Source organism: Macaca mulatta, chromosome 10 (genome assembly GCF_049350105.2).
Source record: "Macaca mulatta isolate MMU2019108-1 chromosome 10, T2T-MMU8v2.0, whole genome shotgun sequence".
NCBI classification, from domain to species: domain Eukaryota; kingdom Metazoa; phylum Chordata; class Mammalia; order Primates; family Cercopithecidae; genus Macaca; species Macaca mulatta.
Window position 1 is genome coordinate 9,083,186 of NC_133415.1, and position 22,607 is coordinate 9,105,792.

Consider the following 22,607-nt stretch of genomic DNA (forward strand, 5'->3'; position numbering starts at 1 on the left):
TGCTGTTAGCAGCTCAGGCTACTGCTCCACCCTCCGGGGACCTTTGGGGCCAAGCCTGGGGGCAGCTGAGTCAGCGACAGCCCTGGGTGTGAGGGGAGAGCACTGGCACCATCACCAGGGTTTCCCTGGGTCAAAAAAGGCTCAGCCCCTGCATCCAAAGGCCGAGACCCTACCCACACCCAGAGAAGAGCTCTTTTCCACGGGAGTTTATGTGTTCATTCATTCAACAAACACTGAACACCTACAACATTCCAAGCCCTGTTCTAGGCACCAGGGATACAGCAGTGACCAAACTGAAATCAAGAAATCTCTGTCTGAGGCCAGGCGCGGTGGCTCATGCCTGTAATCTCAGCACTTTGGAGGCCAAGGTGGGCGGATCACTTGAGGTCAGGAGTTCGAGACTAGCCTGGCCAGCATGGCAAAATCCCGTCTCTACTAAAAATACAAAAATTAGCTGGGTGTGTTGGCAGGTGCCTGTAATCCCAGAGGCTGAGGCAGGAGAATTGCTTGAACCTGGGAGGCAGAGGGTGTAGTGAGATTACTGTACTGCACTTCAGCCTGGGTGACAGAGCAAGACTAAGTCTCAAAAAAAAAAAAAAAAAAAAAGAGAAATCTCTGTCTGCCAGATATGGTGGGTCACACCCGTAATTCCAGCACTGTAGAAGACTGAGCCAGGAGGATCTCCTGAGCTTAAGAGTTCAGTATCAGCGTGGGTAACATAGACCCCATCTCTACAAAACATTTTTTAAAATTAGCCAGGTATGGTGGCGTGCACCTGTGGTCCTGGCTACTTGGAAGGCTGAGGTGGAAGCATCGCTTGAGCTCAGGAGGTCGAAGCTGCAATGAGCTGTGATCACACCGCTGCACTCCAGCCTGAGCGACAGAGGGAGACTGTCTCAATAAAGAAAGAGGCCAGGTGGATGTGGTGGCTCACACCTGTAACCCCAGCACTTTGGGAGGTCAAGGTGGGTGGTTCACCTGAGGTCAGGAGTTGGAGACCAGCCTGACTCACGTGGTGAAACCCCGTCTCTACTAAAAATACAAAAACTTTAGCCAGGCGTGGTGGTGGGCACCTGTAATCCCAGCTACTTGGGAGGCTGAAGTGGGAGAATCACTTGAACTTGGGAGACGGAGGTTGCAGTGAGCTGAGATTGCGCCAGTGTACTCCAGCCTGGGCGACAGAGCGAGACTCTGTGTCAAAAAAAAAAAAGAAAGAAAAAAAGAAGGAAGGAAGGAAGGAAGGAAGGAAGGAAGGAAGGAAGGAAGGAAGGAAAGAAGGAAGGAAGGAAAGAAGCAAGGAAGGAAGGAAGGAAGGATGGAAAAAGGAAGGAAGGAAGGAAAGAAGCAAGGAAGGAAGGAAGGAAGGAAGGAGGCTGGGTGTGGTGGCTCATGCCTGTAATCCCAGCACTTTGGGAGGCCGAGGCAGATGGATCACCTGAGGCCAGGAGTTCAAGACTAGCTTGGCCAACATAGCAAAACCCCGTCTCTACTGAAAATATAAAAATTAACTGGGCATCATGGCGCGTGCCTCTCATCCCAGCTACTCGGGAGACTGAGGCAGGAGAACAGCTTGAACCCAGGAGGCAGAGATTGCAGTGAGTTGAGATGGCACCACTGCACTCCAGCCCCTGGGCAACAGAGCGAGACTCCATCTTAAAAAAAAAAAAAAAGGAAAGCCTGGGTGCGGTGTCTCACGTCTGTAATCCCAACAGTTTGGGAGGCCGAGGCAGGCAGATCACAAGGTCAGGAGATTGAGACCATCCTGGCTAACACAGTGAAACCCTGTCTCTACTAAAAATAAAAAAAATTAGCCAGGTGTGGTGGTCATGCGCTTGTAGTCCCACTTACTTAGAAGGCTGAGGCAAGAGAATTGCCTGAACCTGGGAGGCACAGCTTGCAGTGAGCTGAGATCGTACCACTGCACTCTATCCTGGGTGACAGAGCGAGACTGTCTTATTTAAAAAAAAAAAAAAAAAGGAAAAATAAAAGAAAGGAAATTTGTTTTCATTAAATTGATATTCCTGTTGAGGCGAGACAGACGATGAACCACCCAGTGAGTAGGTCGTATATCTCAGATGCGATAAGTGTTTGGGGAAACTCAGCAATATGAAGAGGGGTCAGCATGGGAATGGAGAAGTGCCTGGAATGAAGGAGGCAGTTGCACATCAGGGCTGGGCTTGTCCAGCGGGAGAACAGTGGGTGCAGGTGCTCTGAGGCAGGAGCAGGCGTGGGGTGTCCCAGGAGCCGCGGGGGGGGGGCCCATGTGGCTGGTGTAGCCTGAGCTCACGGAGAGTAGAGGGATAGGAAGTGGAAGGAGATGCACCCAGGTAGGGGGCATTGAAAGGACTTGAGCCCTTACTCTATGTGAGACAAGGGAGGGGGTGGGATCAGACCTAGATTCTGATGGACCCTCTGTCTGGGTGAGGGACACCCGGTGAGGAGCTGCTGGAAAGTCCAGGCAGAGGTGACAGGAGCCGGGGCCAGGGTGGCCTCAGGGAAGTGGTGAGCAAAGCGGGTGAAAGGCTAGAAGCGGACCCAAAGGGACTTGGGGAACGGTTTGCTCTGTTCCCTCCAGGAGGCCTGAGCCTGGGGGTGTTTGGATCTGGGCCTGCTGGGCGGGTGTCAGGTGAGCTGTGGACTGGAAGAGCAGGCGAGGAAGCTGAAAGTCAGAGCGTGACTGAGCCAAAGCAAGTGGCAGGCCTGGGCCTGGAGCCCACGCCTTCGTTTCCCATACTTGTCTTAAGGCTGGGGGTGTCATCGCTTTTCCAAGAAGGCTCTGAGGTGCTAAAAGAGCATGAGCTTGGCCCCTTTCACCCCCAGGAGCCCTGGGGGCTGCATTTCCTGCCTTCTATGAGCCAGTGTCTAAGTCAGGGTCTCAGCCATGATGCTGGCTCCCCTCCTTCCTGTGGTTCTGACACTGGCGTGAATGTTCCTACTTTGACGTTGCCCTGTTGAGGAGCTTCAGGGTGAAGTGAGCCGCAGGCCCTGGGTGCCACTGTGAAGTCCAGGAGGGCTCTGTGCTTGGCCTTGACTCCAGCTCAGCCAGAGGGACGAGCTGAGCCGGGAAGACTCAAGATGGGTGGGAAACACTTCCTTCAGCTTCCATGAACCCAGGGTTAGGACGGAGACCCGCCGGCTTCAGGCCGCCTCCCTCCCCAAGCCAGCACGTGTGTGCAACTGCCATGTGCCCAGCCTGGGCCTTTCTTGCACACCCCTGACTCTCGCCCTCAATATATTCCCTCCCTCCCTCCTTCTGCTTTTCCCATGATGATAGCAAGTAGGGTATCTCTCGATTTATTCACTAGTGAGCAGCCCCCAGGCACTCAAAACGAGGCCAGGGGAGGAGCTAAGGCGTGGACACAGAAACTGGGCTTCAGGCACAGGTGACGAGGGACTCCCCCCGGCCTGCAGACCCCACCCAGGCTTACAGGAGTGACCCGCACAAGTGCCCTCTGTGTACACGAAGCACAGTGGGCAAGGGGCAGAGTGGGGCCAAGTGAGATCTTAACCCTGAGCCCCCCACTTGCTGAGCCCCCCAGCTCCTGCCCTACAAAGATGGGACCGGACCACAGGGACTGGATCACAGTATCAGTAAAGGAGGGAGCAAAGCTCAGAGCCCTGGCCTTGAGTTCTGGTCCCAGCTCCCTCCCGTCCAGTCTGGCCTCAGTGACTCCCGCCTTCCTCTTCCTCCTCCTCCTCTCACCACCCTGCCTGTGCTTCCAGGAATGTCTACAAAGTGTCTCGTGTGTGCCATCACTAGGCTAAGTGCCAACAGCGCGAATGCAAGTCCTCTTGTCAAGTTTGGACCCTCTCTGAGCCTCAGTTTCTTCCTCTAGAAATGGGTACAAGGATAGACCCTGCCCATCAAGTGAACATGGAAGGAGATTCCACATTTTTTTTTTGAGATGGAGTTTCACTCTTTGCCTAGGCTGAAGTGCGATGGTGCAATCTCGACTCACTGCAACCTCTGCCTCTCAGATTCAAGTGATTCTCCTGCCTCAGCCTCCCAAGTAGCTAGGATTACAGACGTGCGACACCACACTTGGCTAATTTTGTATTTTTAGTAGAGACAGGGTTTCACCATGTTGGCCAGGCTGTTTTCAAACTCCTGACCTCAGGTGATCTGCAGGAGAGCACTTCTGAGGCACCAGTTTGGTGCCTGACACACAATAGAAGCTTCCTGCTGCCCACATACCCTCTGTACCTGGGGAGGACAGCTGATGTGAGAGCCTGGGCTGGTAGGGAAAGAGAACGCGGAGGCCAGAGCAGCTGCTGTGTTTGCATTGCTAAAGCAGCCCTGGGAGCCCCAGGTTCACTGTTGATGCCCCTGATGGCAGTGGCAGAATGGGTTATGGAGACAGTCCAGGAGAAAGAGGTTCCCTCCAGGCACAGAGGGCCCAGGAGCACCTGCGGTGGTGGATAGATGAATTGAAGCTGGAGACTACCAACCAGAAGTGGCAGAGGGTGGACCCAAACCACAGCTGGCAGCTTTGGGGACAGTGAGGACAAAGACAGAGCAGAGTGTGCGAACCCACTGGGGTGAGTCTAGAAGAATGGCATTGCCTCCCAGGGGCAGTGCCTGCACCCGAATTCTGCAAAGGCCAGGCAGGAAGGGCATGGAGTTCACACCCCTGGGAAGATGAGAGCTGGAGGGTGGCAAGAACTGAAGATGCATCAAGTCTGCCTGGAGGGGCTGGGGCGGGAGGGATGGGGGTGGAGCCCAGGAATGGATGATCCGCAGGTGGCACAGTCAGCCCTGCCCGCAGGCCCTTCAACAGCAGAGGCCTCCCAGGCCCTTCTTGTTCTCTGTGTTCCAGCACCTGGGATGCCTCCCAGAGATCTCCTCCTTTGCTTTCTGGACCCAGCTCCCATGTCCCCAGCTCAGAGAGGCCCTCCCTGACCCCATGGCTATCTTCCCTGACACCTCCCTTGCCTCTGCCCTCGTCATCTGCAGGTCGCCTGAGCTTACTCCATTTCTTCCTCAAGGCCAGCTCTGTGAGGCTGGGTACCTCTCAGCCTGTTACCTGCCCAAGCCCCAGCCTCTAGCACATGGTCCCCCACATAGTAGGCTCTCAATAAACATCTGCTGAAGGGCTTACCATTTATAGTGCCCTTTCACACCTGTCATTAAATTCATTCATTCAGGCTGGGCGCGGTGGCTCATGCCTGTAATCCCAGCAGTTTGGGAGGCCCAGGTGGGCTGATTGCCTGAAGTCAAGAGTTCAAGACCAGCCTGACCAGCATGGCAAACCCCTACCTCTACTAAAAATACAAACATTAGCTGGGTGCAGTAGCGCATGTCTATAATCCTAGCTACTCAGGAGGCTGAGGCACAAGAATCGCTTGAGTCTGAGAGGCGGAGGTTGCAATGAGCCAAGATTGTGCCATTGCAATCCAGCCTGGGCGACAGAGCGAGACTCTGTCTCAAACAAATCATTCATTCATTCCTCAAATTGACGTTAGCTGAGTACCTACTATGTGTGAGGCCCTGTACAGAGGCGGGGAGCACAGCAAGCTAAACTCTCAGTCGGCTGGGGAGATCAGCTGTTACGCTGTCATGGCCTGTTCTGGCAGAAAGGAAGTAGGAATCAGCAGGGCTTAAAAGCACAGACTCAGGCCTTTGTTCAGTTGCAGTTCTACCACTCACCAATTTCTGCAAGCTGGGGCTGGGTGCCCTGGGCTTCAGTTTCCCCAGTGGGGATGCCAAACAGAGGAGCTGTGTCACGGGGTTGTAGAAGGCACAGAGGGGCCGCCGGTGTGGGTCTGAGGCGCTGAGTACCAGGAGAGGTCTCTGTCTTGAGAAGGCAGCGATCGCCATGATTTCTGCCATGAGAGCAGGTTTGGAGGCTCCTGCCTGGCTTGAGGGGTCAAAGTGGTCTTCCCAGAGCAGGCGCCCCCTGCAGCTGGCCCGTCCCCATCCTCAACCTCTCATGGCGTTGGACACAGCAGGCCTCCCACCTCACAGCACCCTCCTCCTCTTGGTTCCAGTATGCCATGCCCTCCTGGTTCTGTCCCACCCCATGGGCAGCTTTGCTGGGTCACCCCCTTCTCGGTGACATCTAAATTCTGGCACATCCCAGGCCCCTCCCTCCGAGCCCTTCCGCTCTCTCTCTGTGTTCCTGCGGTGAAAGCTCTGCTCTGCGGGCGGCATTCCCCGTCCACAGATGCTGCTGCTCAGACCCCTCCCAAAGCTCCAGACCACGGTCCACAGCCCCACGTGGGAGCCTGAGGGCGCCGCCACCTCATGCATCCAGAGCAGTGCTCCTCAGTCCCCAAGTCCTCTGCGTCCCAGCACATGTGCTCCAGATGCCCAGGACCAAGCCTTGGAGTTGTGCTAGGCTCTTCTGTCTCCCCACATCTGTCCCTCAGCAAGCCCTGCACTCAATCTGTCCCAGAGCCAGCCCCTTCTGCGGGGCTTCCAAGGCGTCCCAGGCTCAGGGCTCCATCACCCTCTCCTGGAATATGGGTCTCTGCTGCCACACCCTGGCTTCCGTTACACCCTGGCTTCTGTCTTTATGCTGTCTGTCCTGCCAAAGCACAGCCCCTGCAGTGGGGGGGACTTAGTGTCCCCAGCGCCTGGGGAAGCCTGGCACGCAGTGCGTGCTTTTGGAAGGAATGACAGGATAAATGCACGCGAGGACCTGGAAGATAAGGCAGAAGTGGCCAGGGTGTGAGGTGGCAAAGGCACATTATCGCTCCCATTTTACAGAGGAGGAAACTGAGGCCCAACAGGCTTTCTGAGCTGCTGATGGCAGCACACCTGGTGTGTAGAGCTGGATCTCAGCCCAGGCCTGGTGACTCCCTGTCCCACCACCATCTAGCAGGGAGGGGAGACTTGGGCCACAGAGAGCTAGGCACAGTGGGAGAACCCATGATAGAGATTCATCTGAAAATCACAGTTGAAAGGGCAAATGTTGGCCCCGAGGACAGAGCGCTTGGTGGGCAGGGATGGCCAGGGATGGGCAGGGAGCAAAGCAGCCCTATCCCCTACAACTCACACGTAGTACAACGTGAGTTTTCAAGAAGGCTCCCTTACCACCCTGGCTAACACACGGTGAAAACCCATCTCTACCAAAAATACAAAAATATTAGCCGGGCGAGGTGGCAGGCGCCTGTAGTCCCGGCTACTCGGGAGGCTGAAGCAGGAGAATGGCGTGAACCCAGAAGGCAGAGCTTGCAGTGAGCCGAGATCGCGCCGCTGCACTCCATCCTGGGTGACAGAGCAAGACTCTGTCTCAAAAAAAAAAAAAAGAAGGCTCCCTCTCTGCTCCACTGGACCCCTTGCCCTGGCCCAGCCTTCCCAGCACCCCCAGGAAGCCTCTCTCCTGGAGATCCTGCCTCTTCCCCTTGCCAGCCCCAACCTGCAGTCCACCCTGCATCTGTGGCAGCAGAGGGAGGCTTATATAATGTAACTGCGGCCACTTCCCTGCCCTGGTGGCCCACACTGCCCTCCGGGTAAACACCATGGCATTTGGCCTTTCATGGCCCCACCCGCGCCGGGCTGTGGCTCATCTCCTCCTTTCTGTCTAACTGTCCGTTCTTCTGTGCGTCTGTGACACTCTTGCCCCCGAGCTGTTTGCAATGCGTAAGACGCTTTCTCGGACTGGGAGAACTTTGAAGTTCCTCCCATGTCTTCAGAAGACAGCACAAGATGGCCCTGAGACGTCTGCTTCAGTCCCCTGCAGACTTGGGGCTCCTTCCTGGGACCCCGCAGTGGAACTCACTTCTCTGGCAACCCCATCAGTCTCACTAACAGAGCCTCGAGGCCAGGCGTGGGTCTTGTTTACCAGGGGGTCCTCCATGCCCAGCCCAGGTCCAGTGCGTAGGAGGGCCAGGGAGAGACACCAACAGCTAGCTGAGCTCCAGGGACCTTGCTTTCCAGCCCCAGCAGGTCCAAAGATCTGAGCCCAGGTCAGCCTCCCGGGAGAGCCACTGCCCATGAGCTCACATCCTCAGCCCTGGCGGTGTCCAGGCCGGCCAGCTCAGCGAGGAGACAAACACTAGGTCTCCAGCTGCCTTGACAGGAGGAGGCACCGAGGTGCACTGGGGTGGACCACAGCCTCTGACTGTGACGGTGCCCTCAAGAAGCAGGTGGTGCAGGGGAGGCGGCCCTGGATTTGAGGACACATATCTGGGTTTGATCCAAGGACAGCCTTTTATCAGCTGGACAAGCCTCAACTTCCCCCTTCTGTTTTTGTTTTTGTTTTGTTTTGTTTTGGAGATGGAGTCTCACTGTTTTTGCCCAGGCTGGAGCGCAGTGGCACAATCTCAGCTAACTGCAACCTCCACCTCCACTTGAGGTTCAAGCAATTCTCTTGTCTCAGCCTCCTGAGTAGCTGGGATTGATTACAGGTGCTCACCACCATACATGGCTAATTTTTGTATTTTTAGTAGGGATGGGGTTTCACTATGTTGGCCAGGCTGGTCTCAAACTCCTGACCTCAAGTGATCCGCGCACCTTGGCTTCCCAAAGTGCTGGGATTACAGACATGAACCACCGCACCTGGCCCCCTGTCTGTTAAACGGGCCATTCCATGCCCGCTTCCTCTGGCTGTTATGAGAATTAAATGAAAATAAGGACAAGTCCCAGCAGACTTCGTAAACTATCAGGTGCTACACAGACGCCAGCACTTCTCTGTCTGTGAGGCTTACACGTTCTAACTAAGCAGAGCAGTGAAAACTCCAGCTCCTGTCTCGTCAATATCTTGGTGAAACACAGATCCGGATTCAAATCAAATCTTGCCTCGGCCACTTCCTGGTTGCATGGCCTCAGCAAGTCACCTGCCCTGTCTCAGCCTTCACGCCCTCATGTACAGAACAGAGAGGGTGGAAAGATTCACCTGCGGTTTGCAGAGGGCCTGTGAGAGAAGGCAGGTCAGGTGTTGAGAGCCCTACCTGGTTCCATGCTCTGAGCCATTATGAGCTGTGACTGGGGGTGGCGCCAGCTTCTGCCTGCGAGTTAAGTAGCTCTCAACGGCTAATCCCGCAGTAAATGGGCTGGGGTTTGGCAGGAGGCCAGGGTTTTTAATTAGCTTCTGCCCTGAGATGAGGCAGTTGTGGCTCCACTGTCAGCAGTGGCAGTGTGGTGCCTGCAATGAGGGGGGATGTCCAGGCCATCTCCCTCTGCCTCTGGAGGGCCGCCTGTACCGCCTCCTGACTCTCCCAGCCTTCACCTCCTCAGCAGGCCCAACCCAGCCTCCACCATGACCAGCGGGAGCTTTCTCCAGCACAGTTCTGACCCTGGCGTTCCCACTTCCAGTCCTCAGATGTTTCCTGTGCTCTTCACACAGCCTGCATGGCCACGCCATGCCTGTACCTCCCAGGCAGGATTCCCTCTCCGGTCACACACTGACCTCTCTCTCTCTCTCTCTCTTTTTTTCTTTTTTTTTTTTGAGATGGGATCTCGCTCTGTCGCCCAGGCTGGAGTGCAATGGTGTGATCTCGACTCACTGCAACCTCTGCCCCCTGGGTTCAAGTGATTCTCCTGCCTCACCCTCCTGAGTAGCTGGGATTACAGGCGCACACCACCACACCTGGCTAATGTTTATATTTTTAGTAGAGATGGGGTTTTGCCATATTGGCCAGGCTGGTCTCAAACTCCTGATCTCAGGTGATCCACCTGACTGGGCCTCCGAGTCCCAAAGTGCTGGGATTACAGGCATGAGCCACCGCGCCCAGCCTATGCTGACCTTCTCCAAGTGCCTCGAGACCTCCAGGCCTTGGCACATGCTGTTCCCTCTACCTGGGGCTCCCTCCTCCCTCTTTTGCTAAATGAACTTCTTGCCCTTGGGATTTCACCTTCAATATCGCTTCTGCCCAGTGGGGCATTGGTTTCCTCCTCATGTGCCAGAGGCTCTGTGCCTGGCGGTCAACCCGCATACCAGGTTTTGGCAAAACTACTGGTTCATCCTCCATCTTTTCACTGGTCCCTAAACTCCAGGAGGGTAGGGACGGTGCCTACCTCCTCACACTGCCTGGCTTGCCAGTGCTATCAAGAGTGTGTTGGTTGACCAAGGGCCTTGTAAGCACCACCTCCTAAGCACCAGGCACCGACTCCCTGTGCCTTCCTTGTATCTTTGCAACAATCTCACAAAGGAGGGTTATTGCTGAAGAAACCAAGACCCATGGCCGAGCATGGTGGCTCACGCCTGTAATCCCAGCACTTTGGGAGGCCAAGGTGGGCAGATCACGAGGTCAAGAGATCGAGACTATCCTGGGCAACATGGTGAAACCCCGTCTCTACTAAAAATACAAAAATTAGCCAGGCATGGTGGCACGCGCCTATATTTCCAGCTACTGGGGAGGCTGAAGCAGGAGAATCGCTTGAACCCAGGAAGTGGAGGTTGTAGTGAGCTGAGCGCACCATTGCACTCCAGCCTAGGCGACAGAGCAAGACTCCATCTCAAAATAGTAATAATAATAATAATAATAATAATAATAAATTAATTAATTAAAAAAGAAACCAAGGCCCAGAGAGGGGAAGTGGCTCTCTCGAGGCCAGAGCCAGTGACAGCAGAGCAGGACTGGACACTGGACCTGGCTGGCGCCACTAGGGGCCCACCCACAGCTGCTGGCTCGGTCCCTGGGGCCCTGCCCTACTGGCACTGGGCCCAGTAGCTTGTGTCCCTACCAGCCAGGTGCTCTGTCCAGGGACACCTCGTGTGGGCCTTTTCCATTTCCTGTGTCTCCAGGTGCAGGAATGGCTTGACGCAGGTCTTGTAGGCATTTGCCATGTTGCCCTGGAGAGGGTGAGTGGGAGGGACTGAGTGATGAATCTCTGTGTGACCTCATGACAATCTGCCATCCTTTCCCCTGGTGGGATCTGTGCGAGGAGGAAGATGAGAGCCGCTCTTCCCTGGCCCTGACTCCTTTCTCCCTACAGAAGCAGATGCGGGGTCCAGGGACGGACCCCACCAGGAAGTGCCTAGATCCAAGATCTGCCAGCAGCCCCAAGCAGCCTCCTTCAGAATCCATCTACACAGTGAGTCCCGGGGCCCCGCTCTCTCCACTTCTCTCAGGCCTGAGGCAGGGTCTGTCTTGTACCAGGGTCTGTCTGGCTCAGTCTTGTACCAGCTGTGTGACCTCTCCTAGCCTCAAGTTCCTCATCTGTAAAACGGGGACAATTCTCACCTCATGGAATTTCTATGAAGCTGAAAAGAGATGACACGTGCGGGGCCCCTGGAAGACATATGAATGTCAGGTGCCCCCCATGCCCTGTTCCCCTCCTTGGCACAGCCCCTCATTCTGGGACAAGGGGTAGTGAGGGCACAGGTTGGTGAGGAATGAAGGAAACTCCTTCATCTGACCAAACAGCCGTTACCACTTCCTCCTGTTTTTATTGCACAAACAACAAAAAATCACAAAAAGAGGAAGAGGTCAGGCGCCATCCCACGCCCTTAACACATCAGTGATTTTTAATTATTTGCTCTCCCTCCCCTCCTAGCACATGCAGACATTGTCTTACATAGTCACAGTCACAGCAGAGACACGTGTTGGGACCCTGTTTGTTCCACTCTCTGCTGTGTCATAGGCATTTTCCGAAACAATCTTCCTGGAGATGCGGGTGCATCTTCAGGAAGTGGACGGTAGGTGCAGCGTAGGGGCCGAGGAGGCCAGACCACCCCAGCCCGGCCAACCAGCCAGCATGCAGCCCTATGCCCAGTAGCTGGGGCCTGGGAGGGCTGGGAACACTCTTTTTGCTGTGTTCCTTTCGACTCCACAAGCAACATATGCTCCAAGTAGAGCAAGTGAAGAACAAATGCCACCCAGTGCCAGCTGGGGTCCCCATCCCGTGAGATCTGGCACCACCAGCTGGGCTCCCCACTCCACGCCTGGAAGGCACACAGCCCTTCTGGGGCCCTGCAGGTTCCCCAGGTGCACGCTCCCTAGGTGCACGCTCCCTGGTTGTGTTGGCGCTTGGATTCTGCTCGTACGTGCTGCCATTTCTGTTCCCACAACAACGACTCACTCTAATAACGCCACAAAATGCCACACAGAGGACGTCCAGGATATGGCCTTGTCTGCTGAGGATGGGGCAGGTGGCAGCGAGGCCAAGGAAATGTCCCTGTGGGGCAGTGCCAATAGTCCCAAGTGAAATGTGATGGTTCTCAAAGGGCTTTCAGCTTCCGCATCCCGGGGAGTTTCCGTCAGCCACGGCTTTGCACGCGGCCGGAGACTTCCTCATACTCTCTCTTGTCTCCCAGCATCTCACAGTGGTATTTTCCCTGCCAGGGATTCTGGTGTCAACCGTTAGATGAAAATATTTCTCTCTCTCCCTCTCACTCTCACTTTCCCTCTCCCCCAACATACACATATGTGAGATATATATATATATATATATATATATATATATATATAAAGATATATATATATATATATAAAGAAAATAACCAGCATCCTAATCCCATCTTCTTCCAGGATAAATACTAGGAACATTGACTAATATATTTTCCAGTATTTTTTCTATAAATATATACAAAGAAACCCAGACACATTCACACATACTTCTTTTTTAATTGGAGTAATGCAGCTATTTTTTTTTTCATGAACATCTCATGAACATCTTTCCACACGAATAAATATCCTTCTGTGAGATTATTTTTAATGGAAGAGCTCTTTTGAGCAGAGCTGCTTTTTTGCCTGGGTTTCGAAGTCTCTAGGACTCAGGCCGACTTCTCTGGAGTGAGGTGAAGAGACCTAACTGCCTGCAGGGTTGCAAGGCAGCTTGGAGAGTAGAGGTCATAGAAATTTGCTAAGCCGTTGACATAAGGGTCTACCAGCTGAGATTGGGCCTAGGCGGAGAAGAGTGACAGTCACAACAATAGTGATGATATCAAGAGCCATTTGTTGTGGGCCTACTATGTGCCAGGGATCATGGCAGGACTTTACACCTGTTATATTTTATCAATCCTCTGGATAAGGTTTTAGGGTAAAGGTGTTGTCCCCATTTTCACTTTCTTTACTTTTATTTTCTCTCTCTTTCTCTCTTTCTTTCTTTCTTTCTTTCTTTCTTTCTTTCTTTTTCTTTCTTTCTTTCCTTCCTTCCTTCCTTCCTTCCTTCCTTCCTTCCTTCCTTCCTTCCTTCCTTCCTTCCTTCCTTCCTTCTTTCTTTCTTTTTTTCTTTTTTTTGAGGCAGAGTCTTGCTGCATCGCCCAGGCTGGAGTGCAGTGGCATCATCTTGGTTCACTGCAAGCTCTGCCTCCCGGGTTCACACCAGTCTCCTGCTTCAGCCTCCCAAGTGGCTGAGACTACAGTCGTCAGCCACCATGCCTGGCTAATTTTTTTGTATTTTTAGTAGAGACAGGGTTTCACCATGTTAACCAGGATGGTCTCGATCTCCTGACCTTGTGATCCACCTGCCTTGGCCTCCTAAAGTGCTGGGATTACAGGTGTGAGCCATCCCGCCCAGCCTTCCTTTGGATTTTCTACAAAACTAGTCATGTCATCTATGAATAATGCAAGTTTTACTTTTTCCTTTCCAATCCTCATTATTTTATCATTATTTTTATTTGTTATTATTATTTTTTTAGACAGAGTCTTGCTCTTGTTGCCCAGGCTGGAGTGCAATGGTGCAATCTCAGCTCACTGTAACCTCTGTCTCCCCTGTTCAAGTGATTCTCCTGCCTCAGCCTCCTGAGTAGCTGGGATTACAGGCGACCACCACCACACCCAGCTAAATTTTTTGTATTTTTAGTAGAGACGGGGTTTCGCCATGTTGGCCAGATTGGTCTCGAACTCCTGACTTCAGGTGATCCACCCACCTTGGCTTCCCAAACTGCTGAGATTACAGGCGTGAGACACCACGCCTGGCCTGTTTTATTTATTTATTTATTTTTGGAGACAGGGTCTTTCTCTGTCACTCAGGCTGGAGTGCAGTGGTGTGATCTCGGCTTACTGCAACCTCCACCTCCCGGGCTCTAGTGATCTTCCCACCTCAGCCTCCCAGGTGGCTGGCACTATGGGTGTAAGACACCGCACTCGGCTAATTTATAAATTTTTCGTAGAGAAGAGGTCTCACTATATTGCCCTGGCTGGTTTTGAGTTCCTGGGCTCAAGTGATCCTCCCACCTCTCAAAGTGCTGAGATTACGGGCATGAGTCACCGCACCCAGCCCAATCCTGATACCTTATTTTTTTTTTTCACTTTATTGCACTGCCTGAGGTCTCTGATATAACCATGGTGAATAGAGGTGATGATAGCAGGCATCCTTGTCTTGTTTCCCAGTCTCCGGGGAAGGCTTTTTGTAAATATATTCTTCCTTCTTTGGGCGGATACTTAAATAATGTCCTATCTTTCTTCTTTTCTAATTTCTACACTTACAGCATGCATTTCCCTTTAATAGGGCTTTAGCTGCATCCCACAAGTTTTGATGTCATATTTTCATCATCTTTCAGTTTAAAATTTCCATTGAGAATTCTTCCTTGCCTCACTGGTTACTTAAATGTGATTTGCTTAATGTGATGTGGTGGCAGACACCTATAATCCCAGCTACTCGGGAGGCCGAGGTGGGAGGATTGCTTGAGCCCAGGAGTTTGAGACCAGTCTTGGCAACGTAGCAAGACCCCATTAAAAAAATTATTTTAAGTTAATAAGGATAAGGAAGGCCGAGCGCAGTGGCTCATGTCTGTAATCCCAGCATTTTGGGAGGCCAAGGCGGGTGGATCACCTGAGGTCGGGAGTTCAAGACCAGCCTGACCAACATGGAGAAGCCCCATCTCTACTAAAAATACAAAATAATTAGCTGGGCATGGTGGCGCATGCCTTTAATCCCAGCTACTCGGGAGGTTGAGGCAGGATAACGCTTGAACCCAGGAGGCGGAGGTTGCGATGAACCAAGATCGCGCCACTGCACTCCAGCCTGGACAAGAGCGAAACTCCGTCTCAAAAAATAAATAAATACATAAATAAAAATAAGGATATGGAATATTTTATCAACATGATCAACAAACTTGAACTAATTCACATATATAGAGTACTCATTCAACCAGGCATGGTACATGTTATTTTCAAGTGCACACAGAATATAAACTGAGCCATAAAGCAAGTCTCAAAAAATTCAAAAGGATTAAAAACCACACAGAATATACTCTCTGATCACCGTGGAATTAGGTAAAAATAAAAAACACCACATAGCCATAATATAATTAGACATTCAAAACTGTTGAATGAGCACTCTCATTCATTAAGGATTAATAATTGATCCTTACTAATTAAACTTTTTTTTTTGGCTGGGTGCAGTGGCTCAGGCCTGTAATCCTAGCACTTTGGGAAGCCGAGGCGGGCAGATCCTTTGAGGTCAGGAGTTCGAGACCAGCCTGGCCAACATGTTGAAACCCCATTTCTACTAAAAATACAAAAACTAGCCAGGCGTGGTAGCACGCACCTGTAATCCCAGCTACTCAGGAGGCTGAGGCAAGAGAATCACTTGAACCTGGAAGGCAGAGGTTGCAGTGAGCCGAGATTGTGCCATTGCACTCCAGCCTGGGCGACAAGTGCGAGACTCTGTCTCAAAAAAAAAAAAAAAAATCTGCCAGGCGCGGTGGCTCATGCCTGTAATCCCAGCACTTTGGGAGGCCGAGGCGGGCGGATCACAAGGGCAGGAGATCAAGACCACGGTGAAACCCCGTCTCTACTAAAAATACAAAAAATTAGCCGGGCGCGGTGGCGGGCGCCTGTAGTCCCAGCTACTCGGGAGGCTGAGGCAGGAGAATGGCGTGAACCCGGGAGGCGGAGCTTGCAGTGAGCCGAGAGCGCGCCACTGCACTCCAGCCTGGGCAACAGAGCGAGACTCCGTCTCAAAAAAAAAAAAAAAAAAAAAAAAAAATCTGAGTTTGCTTTGAGAGAGATGCTGTTTAGAGATTCAAGTGGGGTTGACTCTGGTGTTCAGAGGATAGATGGTCTTCGGAAGCTTGTGGTTAAATGAGATCACCCAGCGAAGGGAGTGAAGAAGAAGAAGAGTCCCAGGATGGGCTCCAACCTTTACTCCAATCTTTACAGTTCAGGGTTCCACTGGTTCTGGAAAAGGAACAAGTGAAAGGGACTGAGGAGATGTGGTGGTGAGGCAGGGGAGGATCAGGAGAATGTGGAATGTTCTGGAAGCAAGTAAAGACAGTGTGTTGAGGAGGAGGGAGAGCTCAAAGGTGTCAATGCTGCTGATTCATCAAGGAAGGTGAGGGCCGAGAACCGTCCATTGGTTTAACAATGTGGAGTCAATGGTGACCCTGAGAAGGAAGGTTCTGGTGAAGAGGAGGGCTGTAAGCCTATAAAGAGAAACAGAAAGGAGAGGGAGAGGGGCTGAAGGTGAGAGGGCCCTGTCAACGCTGGAGGAACTCTGTTCTAAGGTGCTGTGAAGAAAGGGCAGGGAGCTGGAGGGGGATGCGGGCTCAGGGAATTTCGGATGGAAGAAATCATAGCATGTTTGCAAGCTGTAAACCAGTATTGTACTGTTCACCCTATTTTGCAGATTGTGGAACTAAGACTCAGAAAGTGTAAGTAGTAGACCCAGTAAGCAAAAGGACAAGGCTCGGATGGGGGTTTTGGTGGGTCTGTCTGACCCACCCCGAAATCATGCCTTTAATATGTCAAGTTTTTCTTTTATTTTTAAATTAATTTTATTTATTTTTATTTATTTTGAGACAGAGTCTCGCTCTGTCACCCAGGCTGGAGCGCAGTGGCGTGATCTGGGCTCAATGAACTTCTGCCTGCCGGGTTCAAGTGATTCTCCTGCCTCAGGCTCCCAAGTGGCTGATACTGCAGGCATGCACCCCCATGCCTGGCTAATTTTTGTATTTTTAGTAGAGACGGGGTTTCATCATGTTGACCAGGCTGGTCTTGAACTCGTGACCTCAGGTGAGATTTGCCCACCTCGGCCTCCCAAAGAATAGGTCAAGTTTTTTAAAAAAACAAATTGAAGTAGTACAGCTTTTTTTATTTTTTCATGTCATAATATGCCATGAGCACTCTTCCACATGAATAAAAAGCAAGAACTGACATAATTAAAAGGAGAAATAGACAAATCTACAATTATTCTGGCAGATTTTAACTAACTTCTGTTAAAAATTGAGAAAACAGACCAAAAAAATCAGTAAGGACCAGATGTGGTGATATGCACCTGTAATCCCAGCTTATCGGGAGGTTGTGGTAGAAAGATCACTTGAACCCAGGAGTTCAAGACCAGCTGGGCCACATAGTGAGACCTCATGAAAAACATTATTTATTTATTTATTTATTTTGAGACAGAGTCTTGCTCTGTTGCCCAGGCTGGAGTGCAGTGGCACAATCTTGGCTCACTGCAACCTCCACCTCCTGGGTTCAAGCGATTCTCCTGCCTCAGCCTCCCAAGTAGCTGGGACTACAGGCGTCCACTACCACACCCAGCTAATTTTTGTATTTTTAGTAAAGACGAGGTTTCACCATGTTGGCCAGGCTGGTCTCGAACTCCTGACCTCAGGTGATCTGCCCTCCTCAGCCTCCCAAAGTGCTGGGGATTACAGGCGTGAGCCACCACGCCTGGCCCACTCCCTCATTCTTTCAGCTCTCTGCCCTAATGGGACCTTTCAGTGCAGCCTTTTCCTGACTTCCCTTTCAAAATTGCAGCCTCCCCTCTTTCCTGTCCCATCCCAACCTCCCTATCTTCCGCCTCTGAGTCTCTCCAGTGCCTTCATGGCCACCTTTTACTGTGATTATTGTCAATCTAGGGCCTCCTGGCGCCCAGCACACAGTAGGTGCTCAGGGGTCACCTATTATATGATGGGCAGAAGCCTGTTCTTACCTCCCACGGTGTCCGGGGTTCCACGGGGCCCAGCACAGGGAAGGGGAGACAGTAGCAAATGTGAGGCATCAGGATGTGATCTGTATCCTCCTTCAGCAGCAGTACTCAGACCCCCCACCCGCCTGGCGACTCTGTCCCAGCCCAGCCTGGCCCAGCATCCTTGATCTTGCTGTCAGCCTCCAGTCCCTCCTGCTCCTGTTCCTGCTCCGAGCTGCCCCCGGAGGGACCTTTCTAACACACGACTCTGATGCCTGGTGAGGAAGGCCTTTAGGGGCTCCCCATTGCCAGTGCCTGGTCTAGAATGGAATTGCTTCTCCACGGAGTGTGCTCCTTCCCGAACAACACCCCCAGATCTCACCCATCACCCCCAATGTCCAGGACCCTCAGACTAGGTCCAGGTCCAGGGACGCTAACTGGTCTGCCTGGAGGAAGGCCTCGGCATTGACTTCACGCCTCTGCCATTTGGATGACCACTGGGGTCGGCACCATTGCCCACTGGGCAGCAGGAGGCAAAGGGCCTGGATCCCATACAAACAGCCACAGCCCAGCCCAGCCCCCAGCCTCCAACACCCAACCTAGCCCAGGCCAGCCCAGCTCCCAGGCCCCAACACCCAGCCCAGCCACAGCCCAGCCACAGCCCAGCCCAGCCCCTAGGCCCCAACACCCAGCCCAGCCCAGCCCAGCTTCTAGCCCCCAACCCCCAGCCCAGCCCAGTCCAGCCCCAGCCCCACAAGTGGCCCACTCCAAGGCCTGTGCAATCTCCCAGCAGATATACCTAAGGGAGAGCCAGGAGGGGATGGTTCAGGGGCTCAAAGGGTGTCCTGTTGCCAAGGCTGCACCCTGCATTTCACAGTCTGGTGATGCAGGTCATACCCTGCATATAAATGCACTCCAGCAGGTCAGGATTTGTCAAAGGCCTCACTCAGCAGCTGCTAATTGGTGGCCACCTCCACAGCCTCCCTTGCCCTCAGCCCTGCAGCTGCTCCTGCCCTGCCCACTGCACCACTGCCCACTCGTCTATTCTCCGACTGCCCCACTGTATGGGTTGGGGGCCTGCAGCATCCCAGGACAGGCTAGTCTTCTCTGGCCCTGCATCGCCTGCCCTCTCTGGGCTCATATGTTCTGGGCAGCCTGGCTGAGCTGGACAGGAGGGAGAGGGAACCCCAGATCTGCTCCCCTGCCGAGACATGGGCAAGGAGGGTGCTCCCCTCCCTTCTGTCTGTGACCAGAATCATCCAGCTCAGAGAGACTGTCAGATCTGTGAGACCTCGAAGGGGCTGGGCCTGGGTGGGTGGAGAGTTGGGAGCACAGAGGAACATTCCCATCCTGGGTGCCAGGCCGTGGCTGGTGCTCCGGGCAGGCCTTGGAAGTTTCTCTCCACTGGAAATGAGGCTTCTTCCTGGGGCAGCCCTGGTCCCTTTCCTACAAGGAAGCAGGTTGGAAGCCCCTCTCCCCAGACCCAGCCTGTTTCTGGCTCAGAGACCCCTTGAACTCGTCCCCAGGTCCGCCCCACCATCCCCGTGTCTGATGCCCTTGAAGTGAGGGTCTCCCAAGCGCCAAATGGTTTATTACTTGGATTTTCATGCCCAGCTGCCTCTTGGCGCCTGCCTCCCTCCCTCCTTCCCTCCCGCCTCCCGCCCTCCTCCTGCCTCTGAGCACCACCTGTCTCTCCAGCCTGCCTCAGCAACCCCTGCTTGCCTGTTGCCAGGGAAACCGCCTCCTTGGCAACCAGCCGGCATCCATATGACACGTACACTCAGAAAGGAAAAGCTTCTGCTCTTGCTTAGGCTGTTGGTGAGCTCTGCTCTGAAGCCCAACAGGTTCTGAGGGAGGGTCCGGTTTGTGATCCCAGAGAGGGGAGGTGGGCAGGCATCATGCCTCTCTTGACCATTCAACAGCAGCTTATTAAGCACGTACTACTTCCCTGACTATGTGCGTGGCCCTTTGTGCACAATATCTCATTTAATCATGCATTGAACCTGCAAAATAGATGTGATTATTCCCATCTTACAGACGTGGAAATTGAGGCATGGAGAGGTTAAGGCTGTCAGAAGTCAGAGCCGAGATTCGAACCTACTCTTGTCTAACTTTAAAGTCCTGGTTCTTTCTACCATCTTGAGGTCTCTGGCTAGGCCTCTCTTAGCTGGGCCAAGAGTGAGTGGGCCTAGGACACAACCGAGTGGTGGGGAAGCCCCCTCACTGTAGTTCATCTGGTGCTGCTCCCTTTGTGCCAGGCACCGCTGTATAATCAGAAACCTAGAGATAGACTAGGCATAGTCCCTGCCCTCAAGGGGTTGCCATTCTGGTGAGATGCTGATGGGAGCAGGACTCTGACATAACCCAGTGCAGGAGCCATGAGGCCAGGGGCAGGGCCTCCAAGCCCAGGTGAGCTCGACACTGACCCAGGCTTCCTGGGAGGAGGCTTGGGCTGTGGGGGGCCTGTGGTCAGAGAGTGGGTGGCAGGAGCTTGACACCTCCAGGGAGGCGCATATGGGTGATGACGGCAGCCCAGGTGGCCCGAGAGGTGTGGCTGAGGGACATGAAAGGAAATTGACAGGCAAGGGGGATGAGGGGTGTGCTGAGAACCAGGACCGGACTCTGGAATCCCCCAGCAGGGCACAGGCTCGATGGCCAGGGAGTGTGACCCCAGTGGGTGCCTGGGTTGTCCTTGAATACAGGCTGGGGTGGGGGTTGGGGAGAACTAGAGGGTGCGGGTGGGTGGGAGGACCCTCATAGGGGCCGGGGCTTTGAACCGGGGGGTAAAGGCAGAGGTCATGGGGGCATCCTGTTGGAGCAGTGGCCACAGGTATCATGCAGGGGGCTGCTGGCTGCAAGGCCCTTAAGAGCCTAGGGACAGCGGGAGGAGGCCTGGCCCTTCCTCTTGCCAGCCTGGTGGAAGCCTGGATAGAACCCTCCAGGTGGAACACAAGGCTCTACTGGAGGACCTTAAGGGGGGTTAGGGAGGTGGCTGAGAACAGAGAGGGGTCAGCCCTGTACAGGCAGGGAAGGGGCAAGGTGACTCTGGGAAAGGGGGTGGCAGGTGAAAAGATGTGGCTGGGCTTTGCCCTTGCCTGGGGTCCCACGGTGGGGTGTGTAACAGGCAGGGGGCCGGCTGCTGGGGCTGGGGACTGCCCCTCTGCACACTTGCCCCTGATCATGGCACCCCGTCTCCTGCAGGCTCTGCAGCGCCGCGAGACCGAGGTCTACGCCTGCATCGAGAGTGAGGATGGCTGCCCACCCACCGCCAAGCAGAGCCCCGTCTCCCAGGTACGCAGGCGCTGGGACACCACACCTGGCTTCTCACTCCAGCTGACCCTCCTGTCATCAGTGAAGTGGGGGCGGGGGGCAAATGGGACATGGAAGTGAGCCACCTGCTGTGGAATCCCAGCCCTCTCTTGGTGGCAGCTGGCCTGCTGGTTAGGAGGACTGGTGGGCCTGAGTTCCTGCTCTGTCCCTTAGCCGCTGTGCAGCCCTAGTCGAGGTGTCTGACTTCTCTGTGTCTGAATCTCATTTTGTGCAGACTGAGCATCCTAACAGTGCCTACCTCATAGATGTTCAGTGAGGGTAGAATGTTGTACTGAGAGAGCTGCCTGGAACCCAGCTGTGCCCATGCACTGTGAGCTATTGTAACTACCACTGGGCACAGTGTCCACACTGGCCAATCAGACAGGGGTGTTAGGCTTCCAGCTGCCCCCAGGTTGGGGTTGGCTAAAGTCTGGAGTTAGAGTGTGAGCTAGTAGAAGCTAGGGTGGCCTGGTCAGGGCTACGTGATTGTCATGATAGGGCCTCAGGCATATTACCCAATCATATTTTCTCTCTCTCTCTCTTTTTTTTTTCTTTTTTTTTTTTTTTTTTTTTTTGAGACAGAGTCTTGCTCTGTCACCCAGGCAGAAGGGCAGTGGCGGGATCTCAGCTAACTGCAACCTCTGCCTCTCGGGTTCAAGCAAGTCTCCTGCCTCAGCCCCCCGAGTAGCTGGGATTACAGGTGCCCACCACTGTGCCCACCACTATGCCCAGATAATTTTTTGTGTTTTTAGTACAGACAGGGTTTCACCGTGTTGGCCAGGCTGGTCTCGAACTCCTGACCTCATGATTCACCCGCCTCAGCCTCCCAAAGTGCTGGGATTAAAGGTGGGATTAACGGGCCCACCGCACCAGGTACATACTTTCTCTCTTAAACCTGTTTGCTCATCGGTAAAGTGGATGAGCAATGATTTCCTGCAATACCAACTGCCCCTGAATTCAAACGTGTTCCAAGCTGAATAACATCTGCACCAGGGCTTTCAGCACTGTGAAGTGTGAGGTGTTGTTCAGCCAGAACAGGAGCCCACAGGCCTCTTGGAGCATCCATCAGGGGGTGTGGGTGGCTGGCACTTGGCCTTCTCTGGCCCAGGCCAGCACTGTTTGTTAAACTGCCTATTCTCAAAGCCCTTTCTATACTCAGCCCTCAACTAGACCCTGAGTGAAAGCAGGGCTTCCCCGACCCTGGGATCTCCAGGGATACCTGGGCCATCTCAGGCAGTGCCCACCCTGTGCCAGGCCCCGGGGTGCTGGACAGGAGAACTAGGCATGTCCCTGCACTCTGGGAGCCATAGTCTGCAGGAACAGGTCACTGACCCCATGGACACACAGAGGCATTTGTAGCCCTGTTGTGAGGGGTGGTCTTCTGGGAGGGACCAGCCAGGACAGGGAGGGAGGGGGTCCCTCGGACCCTACGATGAGCCCGCAGGCAGGATGAGTAGGAGGCAGTCATGGAACAGATGTGTCTTTGGGAGGAGGTGTATCCCACACAGAGGGCAGAAGGCAGAGGGCAGAGCTGTGGGGGAAGCTCTGAGGC

General features: G+C 53.5%; 1 protein-coding gene across 8 annotated transcripts in view; it reads left to right on the forward strand.

Annotated features, from left to right (window-relative positions):
* Positions 1 to 22,607, forward strand: part of NFAM1 (NFAT activating protein with ITAM motif 1) — a 51,881-nt gene that overhangs the window by 24,225 nt on the left and 5,049 nt on the right. For all 8 annotated transcript variants that reach the window (XR_013398966.1, XR_013398965.1, XM_001107378.5 and 5 more), the window contains 2 exons: positions 10,883 to 10,981; positions 20,948 to 21,037. Coding sequence is in view for 6 of the 8 variants with exons in the window: in XM_001107378.5 (XP_001107378.1) it covers positions 10,883 to 10,981; positions 20,948 to 21,037 (189 nt within the window). In the remaining 2 variants the exon portion in view is untranslated. The remainder of the gene's footprint in view (positions 1 to 10,882; positions 10,982 to 20,947; positions 21,038 to 22,607) is intronic.